The sequence below is a fragment of the Poecilia reticulata genome, chromosome 8, assembly GCF_904066995.2.
Source record: "Poecilia reticulata chromosome 8, P_reticulata-male-v2, whole genome shotgun sequence".
NCBI lineage: Eukaryota > Metazoa > Chordata > Actinopteri > Cyprinodontiformes > Poeciliidae > Poecilia > Poecilia reticulata.
Window position 1 is genome coordinate 4,839,801 of NC_088837.1, and position 24,761 is coordinate 4,864,561.

The 24,761-nt window shown below is 39.6% G+C and overlaps 3 protein-coding genes across 3 annotated transcripts; 2 read left to right on the plus strand and 1 right to left on the minus strand.

The window, feature by feature from the left end:
• The first annotated feature begins 1,222 nt into the window (after window positions 1-1,222).
• On the plus strand, window positions 1,223-6,866 carry gcdhb (glutaryl-CoA dehydrogenase b). The gene is made up of 12 exons (XM_008415364.2): window positions 1,223-1,376; window positions 1,847-1,962; window positions 2,316-2,348; window positions 2,454-2,594; window positions 2,955-3,017; window positions 3,116-3,286; window positions 3,863-3,992; window positions 5,036-5,252; window positions 5,345-5,448; window positions 5,557-5,682; window positions 5,784-5,944; window positions 6,309-6,866. Exons 2-12 carry the CDS (start codon window positions 1,860-1,862, stop codon window positions 6,380-6,382), a joined length of 1,323 nt encoding a protein of 440 aa, XP_008413586.1. The 5' UTR covers window positions 1,223-1,376; window positions 1,847-1,859; the 3' UTR covers window positions 6,383-6,866.
• Window positions 6,867-8,136: 1,270 nt separating this feature from the next.
• Window positions 8,137-11,294, plus strand: LOC145552459 (uncharacterized). Its single transcript, XM_081609662.1, has 2 exons — window positions 8,137-8,765; window positions 10,761-11,294. The coding sequence occupies exons 1-2, from the start codon at window positions 8,138-8,140 to the stop codon at window positions 11,063-11,065; spliced, it is 933 nt and encodes a 310-aa protein (XP_081465788.1). The 5' UTR covers window position 8,137; the 3' UTR covers window positions 11,066-11,294.
• Window positions 11,295-16,636: 5,342 nt separating this feature from the next.
• farsa (phenylalanyl-tRNA synthetase subunit alpha) lies at window positions 16,637-24,586 on the minus strand. Its single transcript, XM_008415365.3, has 13 exons — window positions 24,393-24,586; window positions 24,064-24,201; window positions 22,870-22,968; window positions 22,661-22,779; window positions 21,541-21,633; window positions 20,425-20,553; window positions 20,218-20,333; window positions 20,063-20,147; window positions 19,879-19,978; window positions 18,640-18,808; window positions 18,359-18,436; window positions 17,478-17,592; window positions 16,637-17,015 (listed from the first exon to the last, which is right to left on the minus strand). Exons 1-13 carry the CDS (start codon window positions 24,537-24,539, stop codon window positions 16,910-16,912), a joined length of 1,494 nt encoding a protein of 497 aa, XP_008413587.2. The 5' UTR covers window positions 24,540-24,586; the 3' UTR covers window positions 16,637-16,909.
• Between the last annotated feature and the right edge of the window lie 175 nt (window positions 24,587-24,761).

Consider the following 24,761-nt stretch of genomic DNA (forward strand, 5'->3'; position numbering starts at 1 on the left):
TGGATGGATTGTTAATTTAAAACAATTAACAATATTTTTAATTGTTAATTAACAATGTTGCAATATCTTGCAACATGTCATGTGCAATATCTTGCACATGACATGTTCATTCCACTTCAGAATTATGCACCACTTTGTGTTTCACATAAAATCCCAATAAGAACAAACACTGAAGTTTGTGATTAAAACTAGGGAAAATATAACAAACGTCAACAAGTTCAAATGCTTTTCCAAGGCACTAGTTGTACAGTAACAATCTTCTGTGGCTAATTATTAATTCATAAATGTTTCAGCTTTTAGATTGCATATTCAGTTTATAATGCAAAAACACAAAATCTTACCAAGTATTTTGGGCTAGCTTCCAGTGCAAACATTTCAGTACACTTGAAATAAGACAAAACTAACTTAAATGTAACTTTTCAGTAAGATATAGGAGTTTGCTTTAAGTAAATCATTTCTTAATGTTACTTGTTCCATTGGCAGATTATTTCACTTGCAACGTAGCAAAAACATCTTGCGATAAGTGAAATTATGTGCCAAAAAAAAACAAGAACTCTTCAATCAATATTAAGGAGTTATCGACATAAAAAAAAATGTTATTGTCTGATTTTGGTGGATCTGTGTGAATTGTAGCTTCAGTTTAATATATAATTATCCAATTATCTGTTTATATTAACAAACCACCTGGCAAATGTTTAAAATAAAGTGCAGTGAATGCATAATAAAATATGAGAAATGTTTTTTTTCTTTTGACACTCGAGCACTTCAAATATGTTCCTATTGGTTCCACAGTAAAAACAAATACGCCTGAAAAAATTGTCACGATACAACCTTAGGAAGGTTGTGTGATAAGGCCACTGAGCCTTATCACAGTTTGCCATATTAATACCAGAAACTTTGTATGTGAATGCTCTGGAATAGTTCTAATTTGTGTGACTTTGTTCATATTTTCTTTGGTTAAGATCGGTTTGTGGCATGTTTGAACATTTATTCCTTTGGGTTTTCTGTGTAACTTGCCTGGCTCATCTAATAGTAAAGTTCATGGTAACTGAGACGTGTTTTTTTTTTTTCTTTTCAAGGAAGTGACACTCCCCCAGAAAGTGACCAATCAGAGTGGTCCTCTTCTTTAAACATGTACGCGGATTTTTAATAGTTTGTAATAAACACGGATAAAACGTATTTTTTTTCTTCGCTCTACTCATTATTTTCGATTGTACAAAAATGGCATCAAAATAAACACGTTTTTATGACGCTACAACGAATCGGTATGCCTTACGTGATGACGTATGCGTATGTTTTGACGGTAAAGTGTCAACGCACTGTAACTCGAGACCGACCAGTGAAGCTAGAGGAGCTATTTTTCCAACGTTACACAGGTAAATACTTATACAACCGTCGGCGAGGTGCTGCATCTTATTTTGTAACACAAAGTTCTCATTTCTCCTATAACTCTTGTATAAGTTCAACCTTAAAACTCAAAATTAGCACAAAGCTACAGTGAGCATGCGCGTGTAGCTTGTTAGCAGCTGTAGTTACCTAACCGCACAGGTTAGCTCAGTTAGCCTAACTTGACCGGGTTCCGGCGGTGTCCGGATTAACCCTTGTATGTCGAAATGGGGTCCAACCGACCCCACACACGTAAAACCTGTATCATTTTCCATAGACCTGTACGTTTGCCTAAGTCCTCGCACGCACAAGGGTTAATATGTTTGCCATCACGATAAAGCGGCATCAGTAGGCATGTTTTTCTACCAGTTTACTTGCCCCTAAGGGTAAAATATGGCAGAAATGTTCTCATAAATATGTCAATGAATGAGTTTGGTTTAATATAATATAATATCCACAGACTGGTTTCTATCATGGCGTTGAGGAGCACCGTGTGTCGCCTGTTGGTGAACCCCCACAGGTGCGCCTTCTTCTCAGCCTCCAGAGCCCAGGGGACCGCTGCAGCTACCAGACCTGGTCAGTAACTAGTCTTTATACTGTCTATTTGGTGTTTAAACTGGAACTGAACGGGTTCCAAATAAAGAGTGCTGCAAAAGTGTACATAGCCACTGAGCCTTATCACAGTTTGCCATATTAATACCAGAAACTTTGTATGTGAATGATCTGGAATAGTTCTAATTTGTGTGACTTTTGTTCATATTTTCTTCTGGTTTTGAATTATGTGCAGATGGAAGGATTTGTAGTTGTAGTTTTTTAATTTACTTTTTTTTCACAATTTGGAACTGCTAATTAGGATCTTCTTCTTTCTTGTCATTTCCTGTTATGCTGCGCATAACGTTAACCATTTCTGCTTGTATTTTTTGTTCCAGATGCAGAAAAGTCAGATCAGAGGGCTAGACCACGTATGTACCGACAAATGCTACGCAGATATTTTTTCGTACTGAACACATGTTTTCTGATTAGCTTAAATAATAAAAACAATAATTTCCTGTTTGTGTGTCCGGCAGCTAAAGTCCAGTTCGACTGGAGGGACGCTCTGGACCTGGAGGGCCAGCTGACGGAGGAGGAGATCCTGATCAGGGATTCCTTCAGGACGTATTGCCAGGAGAAGCTCATGCCTCGAATCCTGCTGGCAAACAGAAATGAAGGTCAGAGGTTTTTTCTCGAGATTTTTTAGGTTTACATTGAATAAATTGGTTCACAGATTTCAAAAATACATTTTGAAGGAGCTCGTCTCATCACCATTTGCCGATTTTGTTTGGTAAATGATATAAAAACCAGAGGAGAAGTGGAGACTGCAACATGTTTCTAGAAAACGTCGAGTTCGAAAACTTGAAAAGTTCCAAGAAAAAACCTAGAAATTCCAAGTTAATCAGTTTTATATTGTTTCTGTCTGTTAGTTATTTCAAATCAAATAAAATTTATTTGGCTCTCAGTTTGCTTTATATTAGGGAAACATAACCTCTTTTCCAGCTTCAGCTTCAGGTTGTGTTACGTTTTGCTCCCAGTGTTCCACAGAGAGATTGTGTCTGAAATGGGAGAGATGGGAGTCCTGGGCCCAACGATTAAAGGTCAGTCTAAAACATTATGGGATAGTCAAATTTCCGCTAATTTCTTGCTTTTTTTCAAACTTTATAAGGACACATCTGGTTTTGTGTTTGCCGCTCAGGGTACGGCTGTGCCGGGACGAGCTACGTGGCGTATGGTTTGATTGCCAGGGAAGTGGAGAGGGTGGACAGCGGCTATCGCTCTGTCATGAGCGTGCAGTCATCGCTGGTCATGCACCCTATTAATGCTTACGGCACAGAGGAGCAGAAACAGAAGTACCTCCCAAAGCTGGGTAAGAAGAACTGAAGAGTTTGTCCATCAGTAGGTTTCTGGTGCTCATCCTCACTGATCAGCAGCAAAAGTCCAGAAGTTTCTGTTCTGCCTGCCGAGGTTTAAAATGTGTCTGCGATCTTACACTCATGCTGATCTGTACAACTAAACCTATCATGATAACGCTTCGCTGGACGATGCATCGTCCCAGTAATTATTGTGATAAACGATAACATTGTTTTATTTGAGATCATATATTGATAACGTATTTATCAATATATTTAAGTAATATATTGATAAAGACATAATGCAATTTTGCCTCCTCAAAGACCAATAAACTTTAATTTTGTAAAGAACACTTAAGATATTTTACATTTCCAAAAAATAAAACGGAACTATAAAACACAACCGAAGGCATAAATAAAATAGACTATGATGTCTCTGTAATCAATGCTTTATGCTAAAGGGACTGTTAAGGGATACCGTAAATAGTGGAACCTAAATAATTATTTTCTACATCTGATCTTTTTTGTTCTTTTTATCATTTTAGGATTATAATATGTTTTATAATCATAATATAATCATTGGTGTGTTGCAGCTCGTGGAGAGATCCTGGGCTGCTTCGGCCTGACGGAGCCCAACCATGGCAGCGACCCAAGCGGCATGGAGACCAGAGCTAAATATAACCCGTCCAGCCGCACCTACACCCTGACCGGCTCCAAGACCTGGTGGGTTGAGTCTGACTCACAGCATGATGGCGCCACACACAATGCAAAAACATAACATTTTACCAAGTGGTTCTGGTCCAGTTTCTAGTGCAAATATCATAATGCTTCTAAGACTAAACTAACTTACAAATAACTTTTCAGCCAGAAATCAGAGCTTGTTTTAAGTCAGTAATTCCTTAATATTGATGAAAAAATAACTAGTTATAAGAGATGTAAAAATAATTTTGGAAGGTAATCTGAGAATGTGTGTATATTAGAGGCATTTGACCTTGTTTATGTATTTTTTTATTCAGTAAAACCCAATGTTTGCAGTAAGGATGTATGATCATAGTAGTCCACACGGTGGCGCTCTTCACCACAGAAGCTCTATATATGAAATCCTGAAATATTTACATGTGTTTTTTAATACTTTAATGTGTGCTAAATTTTCTAATTGGATTGAAACTATAAGATTAAGGGAAGGCAGACAGTGGGGTTATTAACATTTTCTCTATTTTTTTTCTCCACAAATAAGAAGCCAGTCACTGTATTACCAGATGCAGCTCATTTCTGTGGACATATAGGTCTTAAATTTGATTCATAAAAGGTATTAAAATGTCTTAAATTCATGTAAAACATTAAGTTGCCCTTTAATGTGTTAACCCCAGGTCTTAATTTTTGTTTTGATAGGACTATTTGATCTCGTATATTCAAATGTTTTTTTCTCACGGGACTTTTCTGTCAGGGAAACATTCGAGTCATCTTCATTGCATTCTGTGACTCGAGACGGTTGAGGCAACCGTTGACTCACACTTACAAGCCGAATTTCTGCAGAAGTGCAAATTTATTGCCAATTGGCTGGATGAAGTTCATACATTCTTTTGTGATGCAGTCTTAAATTCCAATCATAAAAAGTCTTTAAGTCTTAAATTGGGGTTGATGGCCTGTAGAAACACTGGTTGAATTCACTGAATTGTATATTTTTGGTAACACTCATCAGCACACTGGAAATGACTCTTCCTGGTGCGTTGTGTGTCTGATTTACGTGCCTCTCTACCTTTTAGGATCACCAACTCTCCGGTGGCGGACGTGGCCGTGGTCTGGGCTAAATGCGACGACAGGAAGGTCCGCGGCTTCATCCTGGAGCGCGGCATGAAGGGCTTCTCCACCCCAAAGATTGAAGGGAAGTTCTCCCTGAGGGCATCGGCCACTGGGATGATCATTATGGATGAAGTTGAGGTTCCTGAGGAGAACCTGCTTCCTAAAGCCGCCGGCCTAGGCGTGAGTAAAGGGCTAAAACGAATTCCTTTAAAGTTCATTCTTTAGGTCTGTAATCAGACCTAAAGACCTAGTTTGTAATCGTGCCTCTGCAGGGTCCGTTCGGCTGCCTGAACAACGCCCGTTACGGTATCGCATGGGGTTCTCTGGGAGCGGCAGAGTTCTGCTTCCACGCAGCTCGTCAGTACACCCTGGACAGGTCGGAAAGAGTCTGCGGCCGAGAACTGAAACCCGGCCGTTTTTATCGTTTTATCAATTTAACTTGTATCGTTTTGTTTTTTTTGTGCATTTTTTTCTTCTTCACCAGAATCCAGTTTGGTGTGCCTCTGGCCCGGAATCAGCTGATGCAGAAGAAAATGGCGGACATGTTGACGGAGATCACACTCGGTCTGCAGTCCTGCCTGCAGCTGGGCAGGCTTATCGATGAAAAAAAGTAAGAACATCAAAGAGACTTAAGTCGGTCATCTTTAATGCGAAGAATATGCCGATTAGAGGTTGGGCAGAAATAAAAACCTGCCGGTGTTTTAACGACAGAGCGGCACCGGAGATGATCTCCATGCTGAAGAGGAACAGCTGCGGTAAAGCTCTGGACATCGCCAGGCAGGCCAGAGACATGTTGGGCGGCAACGGCATCGCCGACGAATACCACGTCATCCGCCACGTCATGAACCTGGAGGCCGTCAACACATACGAAGGTCAGAATGCTAAAATATTCATAAATATCATTCAATATACGTTTGATCATTTACATGTTCTAACATAAACACGTAAAAAGCTCAGCCCTTTCTGCTTGACTTCACATCAATACAGTGTAGATGATCTGTTTTCTTTTAATTATTCGATTAATAATTGGATAGAAAAAAGGTGTTTAATAGGACTATTTTGTTTTTGAGTCTGTCTCCTCCAGTTAACCATTAATCGATTATTAAATCATTTGACGATTGTTTCAGCCCTTTTTCGACATGTAATACACTGTCACTAATAATCTCGATATTATTATAGATTTGTTTAGTTCCAGCCATTGTTTACTAGATTTATAGGTCTGCCTTTTCCCATCAGGTACTCACGACATCCACGCCCTGATCCTGGGCAGAGCCATCACCGGCTTGCAGTCCTTCACCGTTGGCAAATGATCCAGCTCTCAACAAACAACTCTGTGGAAGGAAATAAAATTTTAATTACAAGTCTGTTTCTTAAAATAAAAAAAAAGAAAACCCAATATAAACTTCTCTCACATTTGTAGAAAATCAGAACGATTTCCTTCAAACGAGTTCCTTCGTGTGTTTTAAACGAACAAATCGTCTTCTAAAGAACAGATCTAGTTCTTTAGCTGTGCGTGAACGGAGAACGAGTTTAAAAAGCTATAGATTTGTTGCTGTTTTGGTCCTGCAGTTATAAAAGCAACAAAGCGTGAAAACCCATCTTGTTTGTGATTGCGTATGTCTCATTAATGGAGCAGAAATTGTTACAGTAATTATGACTTCATGCACTTTACACACTGTAACACTAAAATGTCGGCCTGCGATCATTTGAACGGATAAACCTTAAAAGCATCTGTTAGACGTGTGGAGAATGTCTGTATATAACTGAGGCATAAATAAAATCTATTTCATAGCAGGTGTGTGTTCACTTGAAATGACTGGATGTAGTGTGAAGCGCTTTGGAGTCCTCTGGACTTGATAAAGCGCTATACAGGTGCAGGCTGTTTACTGTTGAAATGAATTCAGCAAAGGGACAAATGCCATACATTTTGGGTTTTTAATGACGTGTTAACTGGGACGACTACAAATATCTTCAACAAATTTCAAAGTAATTTTTTTTCTAATCCATATGTAGTTCAAATTATGCATGACAAATTTCAGAGTTTTTGTGGGTGCTTTGTATTGAAAATGCTTGAATTTTTTTTTAAAGGCATTTTCAAACCATTTTACAAGGTTTGGAAAATGCTTAATATTGATATTCAAACGGCACAGGTTATTAAATAACATTGTAATGAACTTTGAGCAGGAAGGTCATTTTATCTTAAACCAATTAGTTCAATAAATATTATCAAGAATGGCTCATGTTGTATATCAGTTTACTTTGATGTTATATAATAGGGCTTGAATTTTACTATAGGGAGAATTTATTAAATTTAAGTGTCATACAAATTTTGTAATTAAATTCCACTTAATTAACCGCACACATTTTGTAATTTTATAACTAAACATTTAATTTTCAAATTAAACATTTAGCTTCCAAACTAGACATTTAATTTGAAAGCTAAATATATTGCTTGTAAACTAAATACTGAATTTGGAACTCTGACATCGATAAATGTATAAATAACATGGTGAAAAAATGACTTTGAAAAATGAACCCCCGTCTCTGACAGGGTAAATAAGCCAAAAAGATTGCTGTCATTTTTTCAGAGGAACAGATCATCTCTGTTCCTCTGTAAATCCAACAAGGTATGACGGACGTGTGAGAGCAGATCCATGTGTACGCTGAGGGGAATTGAAGAGCAGCAAATCCTTGTCAGTACACACTTCTTATGTAAAAAAAAAAAGACTTTCATCCGTTTCTTTTTGTCTTGACTAAAAGCTTATAATCTTTTTGGGAATGTGTAGATGTCTACTTCATTTCCACAGGTGCTTGGCACGCTCTTATCAGTGAAGCGTGACCCAGCGCTGCCACCAGAGGGAGCCCAAGTACAATTTCTTTTTCCTTTTTGCATATGGACTCATTTCTACATGGTCTATTACATATTGTTGTATAATTAAATTTCTTGTTTCTCTTAATATAATCATGTAGAAATCATTACAAAAAAAAAAACAGTTCCACAATTTCCCTGCTTCCCCCTGTTCAAAATGAAACGATCGAAAACATCTTGGAAAAAACCTCTGGAGATGCCTGACGCCTGGGTAACATGCTCTGAAAAGCCGGAGCCAGACATGAGTGACGGGAAGCAGCTACATGAAGGATGCTGGAAGTGGGCGGAGCTAACAGGTTACATGTCAGAGCGCGCGCGGCGCTTCTCATCAGCCGCGCGCTCAACTCGAGAGCAACAAATCACAGCCGTGAATTCTGCTTTGAGACAAACACGTTTTCCTCGCGCCGATGGTTTTGATACATCTAAAACTCAGAGGAGAGATGGAAAATATAACAAGCTTCTACTTCCAGCCATTTTGTATACATTTTGTTGTTGCAGAAATATAGAATTGATCCATCTTCGTTTGGACTGGATCTTTAAATATTTGGAAAATGCTTTACTTTTAAAGAAGAAGACCTCCTCAGAGATCTTTAATATGAATGCTTATAATTTTACCATCTTGAACTCCACCTATGACGCCCAAGCCTACCCGTTCTCGGGGACTTTAGACGACCCCCTGTACCAGCAGTACAAACCCCCCGTGAAGGAGCTCATCCCCCTGCCGAAGGGAGTCCTGTACCTCATCATGGCAGCCCTGGTGGTCGTTGGGGTCGCCTATGCCATCGTCGGTCATCTCATCAAGGACCTGGCCATTGACATAGCAGGTACTGAGTCTTTGCTTTCAGAAGTCTACATGAACTCAAACTCATTATTGACTAAAACGTGATAGTGATTTTTTTTTTTTTTTTTTTTTTTTTTTAGATAATAAAGTCTGAGGGTTTTTTCAGGGTCGTTTGATTTAATAATTCAATCAATTTTAAGCACCAGTTTTATATTATTATGGATTTTCTCTAATCCAAAGAGTTCTAAAGTCTTCACAAACCTGTTAAAAATAAAATGTCTGATTTTGTTATGACAAGACACGAGACTGACAGATAATCTATGTTTTCTGTAACAAAACCAAATCTCAAATCAGGACAGCCTTATAGTTCTTGAGTGTTTTATTTGGAATCACACATCAGAATGCCTGCAAAACACAAAATGTATTTTTTGTTTACAGCATGTATATAGTGACACGAACATTTGGGTCTAGTAACTTTGCTGCGTGGCATAAAGTTCCACTGTGCTATTTTTAAGTAACTTTTCTACATTTGCATTAACTAAGGTTGTAGTTTATACAAAGGAGAAAAAGTTCAAAACGTTTCACAGCATTATTTATGCATCATAGAACAATGAATATAGTCACTTGGAAACGAAAGTCTTAGCTTGGTGGTTCACTGTGTCGATACACTAATAAAGTTAAGATGCTCCAAGAAAAGAATTAGCAACTAAGTTATTGCACCTTTTATACATTTTTCTTCTCACATATTTATAGTTTTTGAATGAATTGTACAGGATACATCTTACATGTGGAAAAATTTTCAAATGACTGCTCATGGTTTCATTTTTAAGATATGACAAACATTTGGCTTTTTAACAGGATTCACTCAACACCCTTCAATCAGATATGACCGTTTGGGCCAGACGAGCTGAACCTGGTTTCAGTTTCTAAACACACTTCAAAACACGCTTTGAAACGGATAAATGAGACTAAAAATGAAGCTTCTGGAACAATGTTGACGTCAAACTTAAAATATATGGACTCGCGCTCTAAAACGTGTCAAACACGTGGCCCGAGGGCCAAATCTGGCTCGCCGTGGCTTTGATGTGGGCCTCTAGACTCCAGACCAGAAATTACATCAATCAATCCGTCCAGTTTTTCACCATTGAACAATAGTTGACGCAAAATCTTTTGCGCTAATGTAAAACTGAGTTAATTGCAATTTTTTTGTTCAATGTTTGTGAAAGAAAGGTCAGAAACATTGAGTGACTGCTAACTCAAACTTATAGGTGACAGTTTTCTTTTATGACACAGCTGCCTCTGTTTTATGTGATGTACAGGTATAGTGCATCATCTATACGGCCAGCAGCAAAATATTACAGTTGATGTCATACATAAGGGATGTTATACATAAGTATTGCAAATGTTTCTAAATGACCACAAATTCTGTGCTACTTTATTGTTCCCACAGGAATAATTGCTCATTTCCTGACAAGCTACTCCATTACACTTAAAATTGCAAATCCAAATACAATCATAAACGATATAACATTTTAAAAATTGTGATGTAATATGACCTAAATATACAAAATAATAATAATAAGTATGTACATGGAAATATGTAAATCCTGGAAGATCTGATGATGATGAATACCTTCATGATCTAGATATGACTGAAAATGAAAATGAGTTTTACACCCCTGAGCTAAACGCTGTATTTTCTGACCCTGTGTGCAATAGCAAAAATCAACAATATTTGCTTTTAGAATGTATTAAAAGGCGCCAGGTCGTTCAAATGCATCATTAAATCCAATATCTAATGTGATGAGTTCAGGCACCGGAAGCTAAAGAGCGAAACGTCGTCGACGGGATTCAGATTTTGCTCGAGTACATCAGGGTGTATAATAATCATCATAATGCCTGGATAACGTTCATTCAGTCTGAAAGATGAATCAAGTTTCATAACAGCGCTTCCCATCAATTTATTTGTTTTATATTTTTGCATCATCATCATCATCATCATCATCATCAGTTTAACCTCGCTGCCTGTCTCGGTCAGATTGCTTGCTGGGGCCAGCCGGGGACGAGGAGAAGCACGTGGACACGAACCAGCAGTACGCCATGGGCTTCGGCCACCCGCCGCACCCCTTCGCCCACAACGCCTTCCACGTGTGGGACCAGGACGACGTGGTCATCCCCCTGGCTCCGGAGGACAGCCCCCAGACCAGCCCGCTGCTGCTGGCCGCCATCCCCTACATGCCGTCCTTCATGCCACACCCGCACAGCCCGCCGGGCCACGGCCATCTGGCTCCCTCGGACAGTCCAGGACCCATCAGGACCACTGCCCTCCCGGGGGATTTCTGAGTCAGATGACTGCAGCCTGTGTGTCTTAACTGTACGAAAACACGCGAGATGATCTTCAGCGGAAAGATTGCAATGGCCGATTGATGTTGTGCCGTCACGACTTTTACGGGCTGTGAAGCAGATTTAATCAGTTTTTGCTTTATTTCTGATCAGATTTAAATGTTTCAGGTCATCCAGTAAATTTGAATGTTAAAGACAATCTGAGTAAACACAAAAATCTGCTCTCTGATCATGACTTTGATTTATTTTTTTAAAGGGGGCAGTATTCTGCAAAATCAGCTTTTTTGAGCTTAACATTATAACATTATTCCCTCATCTGAGACATTCCTGTAGTGTCGCTTTGATTTTTTTCAGGCATGTTTGAGAAATCTTTTAATCTCCATGGCGACCATTGAGCTGTGCAAAACATTCGGTGGACTTAGCTCTGCTCTCGAGACGCAGTTCCTCGTCGGAATTGCAGTTTCGGAATTGCAGCCCCTCACATGTTCGGCTCCTTCAGACTAGCAAGCAGCAATTAGCAAACACCTGGAGGAACTGTGCATCTGCTGAGCTCGTTATAGGAGCCACTTCTCAGTGCAACGCTGGTAAAAAAAAAAACCCATTGGTAACGACATAGAGGAGTCATGTTATGATGACTTTCTGGAGGCAGAATGTTGGCCAATATTTTTTAAAGATATATTTCATTACAGCATTTATATAACAACTGTAGGTAACAAACTCACTTGATTGTGCTCTAAAATGGCACTATGTGCCTGGAAAATATATAACACTGCTATATATAACAAAACTCTCTGTAGAGTTTTGTTATTCCCCAGACAAAAACCAAGAGTGGTAACTTCCATTTTGGAAGAAATACTTTCTGTTCGGACTGACAGACTGCTCCATGTGTTCTGACAAGAGATCAGCTGTAAAAGTCAGAGTACAGATATAGATGTTTTCATATTAAAAAGGCATGTTGTACATATAAAATGCACTCCTTCTGCGTGGTGCTTGTTGAGGTTACGTAATTGGAGGTTTTGGAAGTTTCCAAAGCTGCTTCCATCCTATTAAGACGCACCGACTGGCTGCCGGTTCTCTGTTGAGTGTTATTTCAAGGCACTGAGAGATTAGTGTAAGAGGAAGACTTAACGGAGTTCTGGCGATTCAGCATGTGCGCACACGAGACGCCTTAATCCGACATTCCTTATCGCAGGTGTCGCACGCAGCCGTGGATTCCCTCGGTCTGACCCGAGCCAAACAATGCGGCTTATGGCACCGAGGCATCCGAGGCTCGCTAGCTATCGAGGTTAAGCTGTTGTCAAATACCAGCTCGCGGAAGCGCCAGGGCTTCTTAAGAAGAGGGGGAAATTGGAAATCCCTGCTTATCTTTGCAGCTGTTTTCCGAACCTCTTTCCACAAGGTTTGCTGAAAACCAGCAAACCTGGTTAGAATTTGTACCGTCTAACTCCACATTTGTGTATTTCAGCAAAGTTTCATATGACAGACTAAGAGTAGGACACATAAAGTGGACAAAAAAGGAAAAGACGTTTTTCAATTTAATTCAGCGAAAATAAATAATAGTAAGTTGACGTGAAACAGGGTGGCGAGAGAGAGGGAAGACGAGCAGAAAATTGCCTTTGTTTAGTTTTTCCACTTTTCCTGTTCCTACTCGGATCATCGCCAGAGCGTAATCGTGCCTCCCCCATGTTTCACTATGGGGATTGGTGTAGTCAGCCCTTTATGATTAGTTTTGGTTTGGTTTGGTTGTTCTACGTTTGCTGCAACAGTCATATGGCATTCTGTCAACAATATCTGCAACCATATAATAGTGCAATTTGACATTTTGAAACTAAATTAGCTTAATGGAAAAAGCCCAAATTCTTGAAAAATAACAGAAAAAAAATCATTCGTTTTTAAATAAAACATTTAAATAAAACATTTAATAAAACTGCGCGTCACACGAGTCACGTGAACAACAACCGGATGTTTCCATTGGCACAAACCACAAAGACGACGACGACGGGAAGTAGTTGAAATATGACGAATAAAATTTTGCACACATTTGTAATGGAGACACAGCTAATGACTTTGTTCTTGTTACTCTAAGGCCAAAAATGTCACATTCAGAGATTTCCCCACTTGAGCAGTGAATCTCTGTTGCTCCTTTAGAGAAACCAATGCTTATTTGATGAAGTCCCTAACATCTCCTCGTCTAACTTGTCACAGTTGGACTGTGTTTGGTAGTAATTCAGTGGCATCAAAGTAAAGCATGAGCTTACGGAGGTAACCCGACGTCTGACCTCTCTCTGAACTTTCCTCTCGAGCAACAAGCAGATAATGGAGGTACTACGTTGGGGCATGAATGAGACTCAGCAGGCAAACTGAGGCGTAGGTTATTCTCAAGGAAAAAGTTGAAGTGAAAGGTGACTTGATAAAGCAATGTCACTGAAGAAGGTGCTGGAAAAAATACATATCCATGTAGGTGGGGAGCATTTCTAACCCCGTTCTGGTCTTCACAACCTCTTCCAAGAAGCTTGAAGGACAGATTTAATCCAATATTCTTAGAATCCCAAGCAGATACGTCTGCCAGACAAACAGATCTAGCAGAGAGAATAAAAATAGGGTAGTAATTGGCATTAGGAAAAAAAAAAAACAACAGAATACGTGACCGTCTGCAGTCACAGTTGTTTTGGGATTTTGTCAAGTTTTGACACCAAGTATTTCAAAAATAGTTGACTCACAAATCAGGATGAGCGAAGGTTGAATCTGCTCAAGTTTGGAACAACAAATCAATTGAAGAAAGTTTTAACACCAAAGAGTTCAGGAAATCCGTCCCATTAAATAATGCAATGCCTGCTTTGTTTCGAGCACCGACAGGTTTTTATGGACGATTTTAGATAAATGGATAATAATAAGTAAGGAAGAGGATAAAGAGCCGCTCCAAAAAGAAAATAAAAAATATTTCAGACTTTTTTTTCTCTCAAAATTCTGACTTTGATCTCAAAATGATTAAAATCAGAATTGTGATAAAAAGTCAAAAAAAATTTTGTTGTTTTTCCAGTGACCGTAACGCTTTTCTGAAAATCAATTGGTGACATTGCTTCAACTTCGAGTTCCTAGAGCAAAAGTTTTCACACTCAACAGGTTTTGAAGTGTATTTGTGTTCAGCTCTCCCTCATACTCTCACATTCATAAATGAAATCCAGTGTGCGGCATTAAAAACAAAACAAAAAAAACATAACCTTTGGTGCCAAAACCACATTCCTAATTCTAAATTAGTTGCCTTTCATTCTGTGAGGTTATTTCAACTCTAAACAAAATGTAAAATGTCTGTGCCCTAAAGGTTTGCCTTACAGGCAAAAATCCCTCAACATTAAATACGAGTCATTTCAGTCAATGTTTCTGCAAGTAATTTAGAACATGCAACATTACCAATTAAATCAGTGTCCCCATCCCATATCCAGGTCCCTCACTGCCCCCCACCAAAGAATTTGTAGGCTACTTTGCACTGACTATTATTTTATTATTAATGTTACCGTCACTATTGTAGATGTTTTGATTTTTATGCTTGTTTCTGTATTTATCATCAAAAATAATTTCCCAGAGAACAAAAAATCTGTGGCAATAGAAATTATTTTCACAGGTGTCTAAGAAAAATGCAATGAACATTCAAGTTAAAATGTGTAGGCCTAACAGCAGCCAGTGGAAAAAATATTCTTGTTCTTTGCCATTTTCTTGTTAAATATTCCACAAAATGACCAGATAAAATATGTTCAACATGCCAGTTTAAACTGTGAACTATTTGCAAACGACTGAGCTCTGCAACATTAAAACATGGATAGAACTGTAACTACATTCATCTTAACTCTTCTTCTCTTCAGTGTTTGTCAGTTTCTAGTGGTGCAGCTCTGTGCTGCCTTCAGGAGAATGGGACATCAGAGTATCATCCATAAAACTTCACCCACATGGCATTTATTGTGCAAACCAGAGCTTTCAGTGGAAAAACAAAAGTTCCAGATCCTTTTAATGCCATAGAAATATGAGACAGAAACATGGATTATATCTTTATATAAAACTGTCTATTGATTACCAACTAATAGTATTGATTACCAATTAATAGTTTTACTGGACAGAAATGACAAAGAACAAATCTGGTTCTTAATCAAATCCTAATGAGTCAAATTGAAAGTGTCATGGAGTCATCAGCCTCATGACATTAACACTGACATGAAAAATAATATTGAAGAAATAAATATATCAAATCTAATTAAAAACATAAATAAGTGATCAGTTATTTCCTGTTATGGTCTAAGATATATTTATTCTCAGTACCAGATGTGGTCTCAACAAACCCATGGCACTTCAACAATATTATTTTACCTTTTATCTGGAAATAGTGTCTGTTTATTCTTGCCATACAGTCCTCTGTGTAAAGTATTGCTCTAAAGGTCTTGCCATACAAGTGTATTCCTCTGTATTTACTTTAGTTTTAGTTTATTCTTGCATTTTGTTCTTCATTGATTTCCATTTAGTTTCCTTTGATTAGTTTTATCCTCTCTTGGTTTATTGCTATGTCCACTTTAGTTTATTTCCTGTTGCTAGATTTATTTTATTGTTTATTGATGCTCATCATCAGTAATCTCATCACCTGCTGCGCCACCTAACCATAATGTGTTTCACATGTGTTGATTTGTCACTGTTCAGCGTCGGATTCTGTTTTTATGCCATAATTCACATCTAGTTCGTGGCTCCGTTTTATGTCCCTCTTCTCCTGTTTCAGAGTTTTGCGCAATGTGCGCGGCGGTTTTGTTTTTTTTTACTCCCTATGGTGCGCAGCGGTCGGGAAACGTATCGATGGGGAAAAGGCAGACTGACATAAACCTTTTAAAACAACGGAAACAATTTCGGTATTCTGATTATTGAAATTTAAAAGTGCTGTGTTGTTCTATCACACCCGTTTCATACCGGACCACTTACAGCTCCGGTGTTAACGCTATAAAATGAACGCTCTCTATCGTGGTATCACCCATGGAGGGATTTCTTTATTTAAATGGGTTCATTTTTCAGAGGGATACAAAGTGAGGGTATCGTGATTTTAGTGTTTACATGTTTATAAGAGCGATTTTCTGTTGTCCTTCCATGGAAGCCGGCAGCCTTCAAACGGAAATAAAACCCTTTTTAATATAAGTTGCTGCTTTGACATGATCACAGAACTGCCAAAACATATGTACAAAAATCCTCAATAAAACATGAAAATCAGACACCAGACAAAGTGAATCACAGCAACGTCATCAGCCGGTGTAACGTTGAACTGATGCGGTGAAGCTACTAGCAGGAGAGGAGCTGCGCCAAGAAGCTACAAACACTGAATAGAAGAAGAGCTGCCATCGATACAGTTGCAGCCAAGCATGATTTAATGTTACACAATACAGTTTTAGGAAGTTGCTCAAAGTCTAAACTGGTATTGTTGTGATTGTAAGGCGTAAAAATTACCTTCGACCAAAGGTAACAGAAATCCGTCCCCGGCCGGAGCTCTTGAGGCCCTGTATTTGTGTATATGACAAAACAGACTTTTTAAATAATGACAGGTGATGGGGTTGCTAGAAAAAGATTTATTTCTCATTTTTTTCCTGTACAAATTGGACAAGATGGTGCAGAAAGAGTTTTCCGGGTGTAACAAAGACAGAGGCCACTATTACGCTACTTCTGGGTTGGGTTGGAAATCCCAAACATTTCCCCCCCCACCTTTCAAACTTTGACTAGGACAACCCAGTGGGTGGAGGGCTTTCCACTGTGGAAGTGTTTTGCGTGGGGCAAAACGGGTCAGCTCCAGGCGTGGATAATGTTAAGAGATGAGGGTGAAACTCAGGAGTCCAGTCGACATATGGGGCTGTCGTAGACCATCTGCAGGTTCACCTTGTGTCCCACCAGCTCTCTGATGTTGTTGATGCCGTACTTGATCATGGTGGGCCTGCGGAGCAGAGGAGACGGCTGAGCGAGGAAGAGGAAAACGCTGACGGAGAGACGGAGGAGTCTGACAGCGAGGTTTTAAATCAGAGTAATTAAAGCACATAACCGTCTGCTTGTTAAAAACAGACCGGGTCTCTGGTTTTGGTTGTAGCGCTTCAACAAATACAAACAAAAACTCTTTAACGAGAAGCTAGCTAAAGTAAGACGGGTCGACCAGCTGTAAACCACGTAGGAACTGATCTTTCGCAAACAGTCGCTTTCCCCTTTCACGGTTAACAACAGTCACTGCCAACTTTACTTTGTTGCTATATATTTAGCAATTTTTTCAGACAAAAAAAACAAAAACAAAATCTGTATCAGCTAGAAATCGAATCCGTAGGTCAGGCTTATTGAAATATTGCTGATTGGACAAAAGTCCGTGCAAAAAGCGATCTTGTTTGACGCTTTGCAGCGAGTGGCTCACCTCTCCAGAGACAGACCCCAGGCTATCACCGACACGTCCTCTGGGAGGCCCATGGGCAGCAGCATCTCTGGCCTGAACACCCCAGAGTTTCCCACTTCCACCCACTTTTTCAGCCCTGAAACCCACAGAAAGACAGAAGATTAAGACTCTACGTGAAATGAACATGAGGATTAAACGAAAGCAGCACAGTTGACAGAAACATCACAAAATGTGCTTCCTGGTAGATCATTCAGTAGTAAAAGAAAAAAAAAAGAGACTTAAAAAAAGTGACTTATTTCAAAACTTTAGCATCAAGATTAAGCTTATTTTTAATAGAGATGCACCGATGCACTATTTTCACTTCTGATACCGATATCTCGGATTTATTATACAGAAAAACAAACTGACTTAAAATGTTTGTTTTTTAAACACAGAAATTAAAGTAACTTAGTTAAAAATGTATTTGCTAACTCTGCACCAGGACATCACACTTAATTTCACCAATAGCTCCACAAGCCTGGTCAAACATGGAAAAACAACTTTAATTTGTTGAGTCAGTTCATTGAGGAGAAGAACAGCCACTGGAAAATAAATAATAAAGAAACTGACAAAAAAAAATAGGTCGATTATCTTCACAATAAACTGCAACAATATGATTCAAAAGATGTAATTATGAATGTAGAATAAATAATAAAGCATTCAGCATAGAATTCGACTGAATAGATCTGCCCTCCTGGGTCATTCACATTGTAATTGATACCCGATCTAGATTTTTTAATATTAGGACTGACACACTTCAATATTGAATCGGTGAATCTTGTTCTGATCAGATATTAATTTCTGCATATATATGTAAATATTTGATGAAATAAGCTGCAGTTGAACACAGAGCTCTAGCGTACCTTCATGATAGCTGAACACTTCCATACTGGGCTCTGTGTAGGGGTTGTAAGCTGGCTTGAAGCGCAGTTTGGTTATTCCTGGAAGAAAACGAAACATTTATGTGACTCCATGTCTAAAGAAAATTTAAGCTGAACACAAAAAAAGGAAATTCAGTCTTTATTTCCACATGAACCTCTGATAAAACAGCGCTAATGCTGTCGATTTTGTGAAACGTGAATAAAGATGTTAGTTTTTCCTGTTATTCTTTATCCAATCCCAGCTCTGCTGCTCTCATCCGTACCTAGTTTGGTGAAGAACTGGTGCAGGACCCCCATCAGGTCCCCCAGCGTGAGGCCGTAGTCGGCCACCACGCCCTCTATCTGGTGAAACTCTGCCAGGTGGGTGGCGTCCAGCGTCTCGTTCCTGAACACCCGGTCGATGGAGAAATACTTGACGGGGGTGAACTTTTCCTGAAAGACAAGGCCACGTCAGGAGAGGTGCATTGTGGGTGATAACAGTACAAGGACAGTCATAAAGAGTCGGGATGGAACTGATTCCTTTTTAAGAGACAACAATTGTGAATCTAAGGTAAGCAAGGAAACTGGATTTTGGTAAAAATAAAATAAATAAATCACATTTAAAGTCTGATCTAAGTTTTCCACTGAGCTGAGGGACAGCAGAATGTTGGAATGTTTTTGTTTCCTAAATATCTGTGAGCCGCAGAAGGATTTAACCAACCGTCACATATCAGGAGATATCAAAAATGATTTGTTCCTTATAAAAGGTTATATTTGACCTTACATCTAGATCATTTTTAAGCACTTTGACAGGAAGCATTATGCGTATTTCTGGTCATTCCTCTCAGCAGTCATTAATTTATTTAAACTGTTAATTTTTGAGGTTTTAAGCGTAAATCACACATTTCTTTGAGGCTCTGTGATCAACGACATGTTAGGAGATTAATATTATCCTGATTCATCCACCAAAATCAACTTTAATTTGTTCAGGTATGCTTGAGGCTTCCTACTCAGAGTAAAAAATATTTATATAAATTGTTGTATTTTGTATCTTTTTCCATTTCTGTTAATTTCAGTTTAATGTTTTGAACATTTGTTTAATTTTTTGAATTTTTGGATGACAACTTCCCTTTTTAAAGACTAACATGTTTTCTGATTGGCTGAGTTTGACTGCTACTACGACAAGTGGGCAACAATTTAATCTACTTATTAATATTTTAACAGTTTCATCAACACAGTCAGGCACAACCGAGGTTTGTGAACATTCATAACAGCCCTGCTCTAAGGCCTGATGAAACGTATCTCCCTAATAACTGTGTCTGTCTGGAGACCTGGCTCCTTCATGCTCATTGGTCGGTGTGCTGGGCTCCTTCATGCTCATTGGTCGGTGTGCTGGGCTCCTTCATGCTCATTGTTCGGTGTGCTGGGCTCCTTCATGCTCATTGGTCAGTGTGCTGGGCTCCTTCATGCTCATTGGTCGGTGTGCTGGGCTCTTTCATGCTATTGGTAGGTGTGCTGCTCACCTGTTGTGCTAGCTTATACAGCATGCGTGCGCTAACTGCTGTAGTGTGCGTTCGGAGGATGTTCTTCTGAGCCTCCTCCATCTTCCAGTCGTATTTGTACCTGAAAGGCAACATCGCGTTGACCCAGATCTGCTAAACAACTTGACGTCGGTTAGCTAGTTTAGCTAGGTTAGCTAGCTCTCACCCTTGCGAGCCGTAGCCACCCTCTGAGTGGACCTTCTTCACTCTCTCCAGGTAGTCCATGGGGAAGTGGTGGGCGAGTGACGGGTCTGAAACCAGACGGTCAGCGATCAGCAGAGAGGAGGAGTGGAGAAAGAGGAAGCTGCGACTGAGACTCACCGGACAGGAAGAAGGTGTCGTGCTGGTCTCTGGCCGGGTGCTGCTGAGGCTGGAACAGAGAGTCGAAATTCCAGAAGGAGCTCTCGATGAAGTTGTTGGTCGGCATCTCGGAGAAACTAGAAGAAGGAGAAGAGATTTGCGTTGCTCGGTTTCAGATCGGTTGGTGAGCCGTCGTTTCCTGCATGTCGGTGATGAACAGAGTCTCACCCCATCTCCAGGAAGATCTGCCTGAACTGCGTCCGCACCTTCATCAGAGGGTGGAGGTGTCCGCAGTCGGGGGCCACGCCCATCGCCTCGAAGTTGTACGGCTTAAACTTCTTCTCTTTCCAGCTGCCACTATGTCACAGCAAAGGAGATCAAACATGTAACCACACCCTCCTCCTGCTCAAGGTAACAGTACCCAAACTCCTGTGCATGAAGGATACAGATGCACCTTATATCGGCACTAATACCAGTATTGGTCCAATAATTAGGTATTTATCATATCGATATCGGCCAATATTTAATTTTTTGTTTTTACATGTTTGTATGTTCCGATATTACATTTTTTTTTAACATACCATATTGGTCCGATATTAGCTATTTTCTAACATATAGGTTTTGTTCCTATAAATAGAAGTGGGCCAATATTAGCAACTCACATTAATTTCAATCTCACAATGATGAAGTGTAGTCAAGGTGTTGAATATTTTATGAGAAATACATGTTTAATATTTCCTTATTAAATCTGTAAATATCGGCGATAACAGTAATATTATCTGTACATTTTTTTTCCCATATCTGTGCATCCCCAATGGTGGATATTTTAATCTGCAGCTCAGATGACAAAAAGCCTCATATTGATGTACTTATACGTTTTCTGCACATCTGGATGCTGCTGTTAGAAAAATCTGACCTCTAGAACGTTTTCACGCAGATGCAAAGCGTGACGCTACTGAAGAGATTTCTACAGGACAGGACTTAAATATGGAAGCTGGAAAAAACATGGAGGCAGGAAGACAAATGGAACGATAGAAAAGGGAGTCTGGAAATCTATAATTTTTTCTTCTTCGTTACTTAACCAGACCTGGAACAAACTAACTCCAGGCTTTATTTAGGACAGTGAATCAGTTTAGCAGCAACGCATTTGGAAGGACAAGCATCCGTCTGTCCTGCTCTGCCTTTAGGACCAAGGTGTCCATAACTCTGGACCTGTCCCCATGTTAGAGCAGACGTTCCTCTGCGTCCTCCGTCTGAGAGCCTGACCCCGCCACCGGCCGACGGGGAAGGCCGGACCGGACGCCGTGTTCGTCTCCACACACACACACACACACTCGCACTCACCTGGCAATCATCTCAGGAGTCAGCTCCGTCTCCTGTTTGGTTACCGTGGTGCTGAAGGAGTTTCCCTTTGTGATCCAGTAAGACTTCACAGTGCTGAACAAATAATAAGAATAAAATTACATTCTGGGTTATAAATCAATACAATGTGTATTAATAAAAACACAAAATCTAAAACGCTGAAAACCTTAGCCAACATGAATATTTTGATTTTTTTAAGACATTTTGAGTTGTTCTAGCGTTTAGCAAAACTTCATGCACTTTATCCTGAAATCACTCCCAAACTAGCATGTCTGATGGTTGCTATGGAGACTTGATGACTATAAGATGCTAATGCGGTTTTCATGTCATATTAATATCCCCCCCAAAAAAGCAACAAGATTACCAATGATCAACTAAGAAAAAAGTTAAATACAAATTTTAAAAATTAAACAATCCTCTTTAACTTATTTTAAAGAGGATTGTTAAAGCTACCAGTAAATTTCCTTAAAACCACAAACTTTCTTAAAAAATAATGGTTATTTTAAATAGTTCACTCAAATTAAAAGTCTTTTTTTAATCTCAACAGTGAGATGATATAAGTAATGAAAAACACATCTCTTAATATTTTTTTGTTTTTACACATTTTTATCGGCTACAGATGCCAATAAATGTAATTGAAGATGTAAATCTGTGTTCCCCTTCTTCACCTTAAAGCATGAAAAATAATCACACATCTGCTCATCACTTGCAGGTCTAAAAAAGATCTGAACAGCAGTAAAATGCCGTGTTCGCTGAGCTCAGTGGGGAAGATTTGCTGAGGATAAAATGAGTTGGAGCCGAACGTTTTGGGTAAGAAGATTTGGAGGGAAAACATAAACCCACAGCCTATTTTGGTTTATTATTTTTTTGTCGTCCAAAAACCAAAACCCAAATGTTCCCATCCAAGCTCAGCAGAATAATCCTGAACTCTTTTACATAATGCTGGATAGAGAAACACTGAAAACAGTGAAGTTATGCAAGCTGGAGAGGAGAGCCTGTAAATCAGAAGGTAGTTTGAGATCAGTGGATAAATCATTTTAGCACAAAGGTGTTCCTCTGATCAAACCTTCTGCTGCCCCCTAGTGGCAGAGGAATGACCTACACTTCAGCGAGGAGTTTTCTCTTCTTCAGCTCGTTCTTCTCCTTCTCGTCGAGCCGCGCGGCGTCGCCCCGTTTGGCCAGCAGCAGCTTCTCTCTGACCTGGTCCTGTATGCTCTCCACCTGAGGAAACGGACGTAGACACACCGTCGCCTTGAACAGAACCATCACGCTGGTCCAGAAAGACTCGGTTTGGTGCGAGGGAGGGCTTACGGTTCTGAATATCCTGGGGCCTCCGTCGTGGGACTTGTCCACGCGGATCCACTTGTTGGACATGGCCTTGCTGAAGCCGATCTTCCCGAAGGACAGTTTCTACGTGAGAGACACGGAGACGGCAATGACGTCAGCTAAAATAAAAGGCTCCGTTTCTTTTGAGTCAGTTTTAAAATATTTTATTGTATAAAAAAAACGTACAGAAGTTTACACACAACGAATGAAAATGCAGACTTTTTTTTTTTTTTGGTCACCGTGTGATGCTAAATCAGACAAAACGTCTCTCGTTATAGATTTGTTGGAATTACCAAAATTATTTTTATTTATGGTAAAAATTATTTGCCACAATTATATTTGACAATAAACAGAAAATGTGTTTTTTTATTATCGCTTCTGACTATGTAAATAATTTGCACTTAGAAGCTCATGAGTTGGAAAATCCTTTGCGGGAATTTCTAAAAGTGACTGCACTGATCACACACTTTTTAGCATTTACTGGAATTTCCTTTAAATAATTAATAACAATACTTTAAAATACTGAGGTTGTAATGCCAACAATTAAATCAAAATTAATGTGGCTTAAAAGGGTTCATAAGCAAAATCAATAATAAAAAAGTGGCTAATAAAATAAAATAAAAAAATTGGAAAGTATTTTAAAACAAGTGATTCTTTTATGGATTGGACTGGATTCCTGGCCTGGTTTTACATGTTACTTTAAAGTAGATTTGGGTCTCCAATTTGTTGTTTTATTTTTTAAGATAATAAAAGCTTCACAATAAATCATATTATACTTGTTCACTTGCAATATATTCCCTTATTGTTTAACTAATTCAGGTGAAATTAGCTCGAGTAATCTTTAATCATTAGTCGCTTAACAGAAGGAAGCTTTACTGGCCCGGGTCGGGAATCGAACCTGCGACAGCTGCCTCCAGTACAGAACCGCCGGTGCCCCCACTAATAGTTTATTTATAGAAGTAACTGAGTACTTTATGTTTTGGACATTTCCAGCTGTAAAGTGCATTAGTGAAGAAACTTTTATCCTTAGCTATGAAACAGAAACGCAGGCTAATGTATGGATAAGGCGAGTGTAGAAATTAAGTCGCTTGTTTTAATTGGACAGAAACAGACACAAATGATGACAGTTTACATCATCATCATTTCAGAAAAAATAACTTATTGAAATAAATCCCTCACCATGAGCTCAGCCTGTGGAAGACCCTCCAGAGGGATGGAGTTGAAGACCCGGGCTTCATGGCTGCCCTGCTCGGCTATCTCGGTGCCCTCCTCGGTCAGTTCCCAGTGTTTTAAGGAGCGCAGCTCCGCTGAGATAACCTGGACAGCAAAGAGCAACAGTAACTGTTCTCACCCGAAAACAACCGAGACCGGGGCTTATTCCTCTCAGCTCCTTCGTTTAGCTGACTTATTTCCAAGTCCGCATTCTTTAAAGCCCCATTGCATCAGTCGAGCTAAATGTTGACAGTGACACTCCAACTTCCGCTGACTCTCAGACCGGAAAAACTCACGTCGCCAAGCGTTTGCAGACTCTTCACAGCTCCGACGATAACCTGGTGGTCCACCCCGAGGCCGGCTGCCACTTCCTGGCTGTCCGCGCCGCCGTCCACCTTCTCAATCCGCTGGAGAAGCGTTTCCACCACACCGGTGTCCGCCATGCTGGAGCCCTGTGGTGCCCGAAAGAGACGGGATGTGACGTCACGGTCTCGGTAACTTACGTACAAGTCTCTTAGGGTATGCCCCGCCATATTGAGAGTGGCATATACTCAATGGAAAACATAATAGTTTACTGACTTCAGCGAATAAAAATGTTATTTGCTGGTTATGTCGTATTCAATTTCGCAGAAACTAAATTTTAACTTTCATTATCTGTAGGTGTA

Coding starts and splice junctions, on each gene's coding strand:
- farsa (XM_008415365.3), bottom strand. CDS start 24,539: ATGGCGGACACCGGTGTGGTGGAAACGCTTCTCCAGCGGATTGAGAAG. Junction 19,979..20,062: donor GGTGGCTACGGCTCGCAAGG/GTGAGAGCTAGC, acceptor GTTGCCTTTCAG/GTACAAATACGACTGGAAGA. Junction 18,437..18,639: donor CCAGTTCTTCACCAAACTAG/GTACGGATGAGA, acceptor GTTTTCTTCCAG/GAATAACCAAACTGCGCTTC.
- gcdhb (XM_008415364.2), top strand. CDS start 1,860: ATGGCGTTGAGGAGCACCGTGTGTCGCCTGTTGGTGAACCCCCACAGG. Junction 1,963..2,315: donor CGCTGCAGCTACCAGACCTG/GTCAGTAACTAG, acceptor TTTTTGTTCCAG/ATGCAGAAAAGTCAGATCAG. Junction 3,287..3,862: donor GAAGTACCTCCCAAAGCTGG/GTAAGAAGAACT, acceptor GGTGTGTTGCAG/CTCGTGGAGAGATCCTGGGC.
- LOC145552459 (XM_081609662.1), top strand. CDS start 8,138: ATGCCTGACGCCTGGGTAACATGCTCTGAAAAGCCGGAGCCAGACATG. Junction 8,766..10,760: donor CCTGGCCATTGACATAGCAG/GTACTGAGTCTT, acceptor TGTCTCGGTCAG/ATTGCTTGCTGGGGCCAGCC.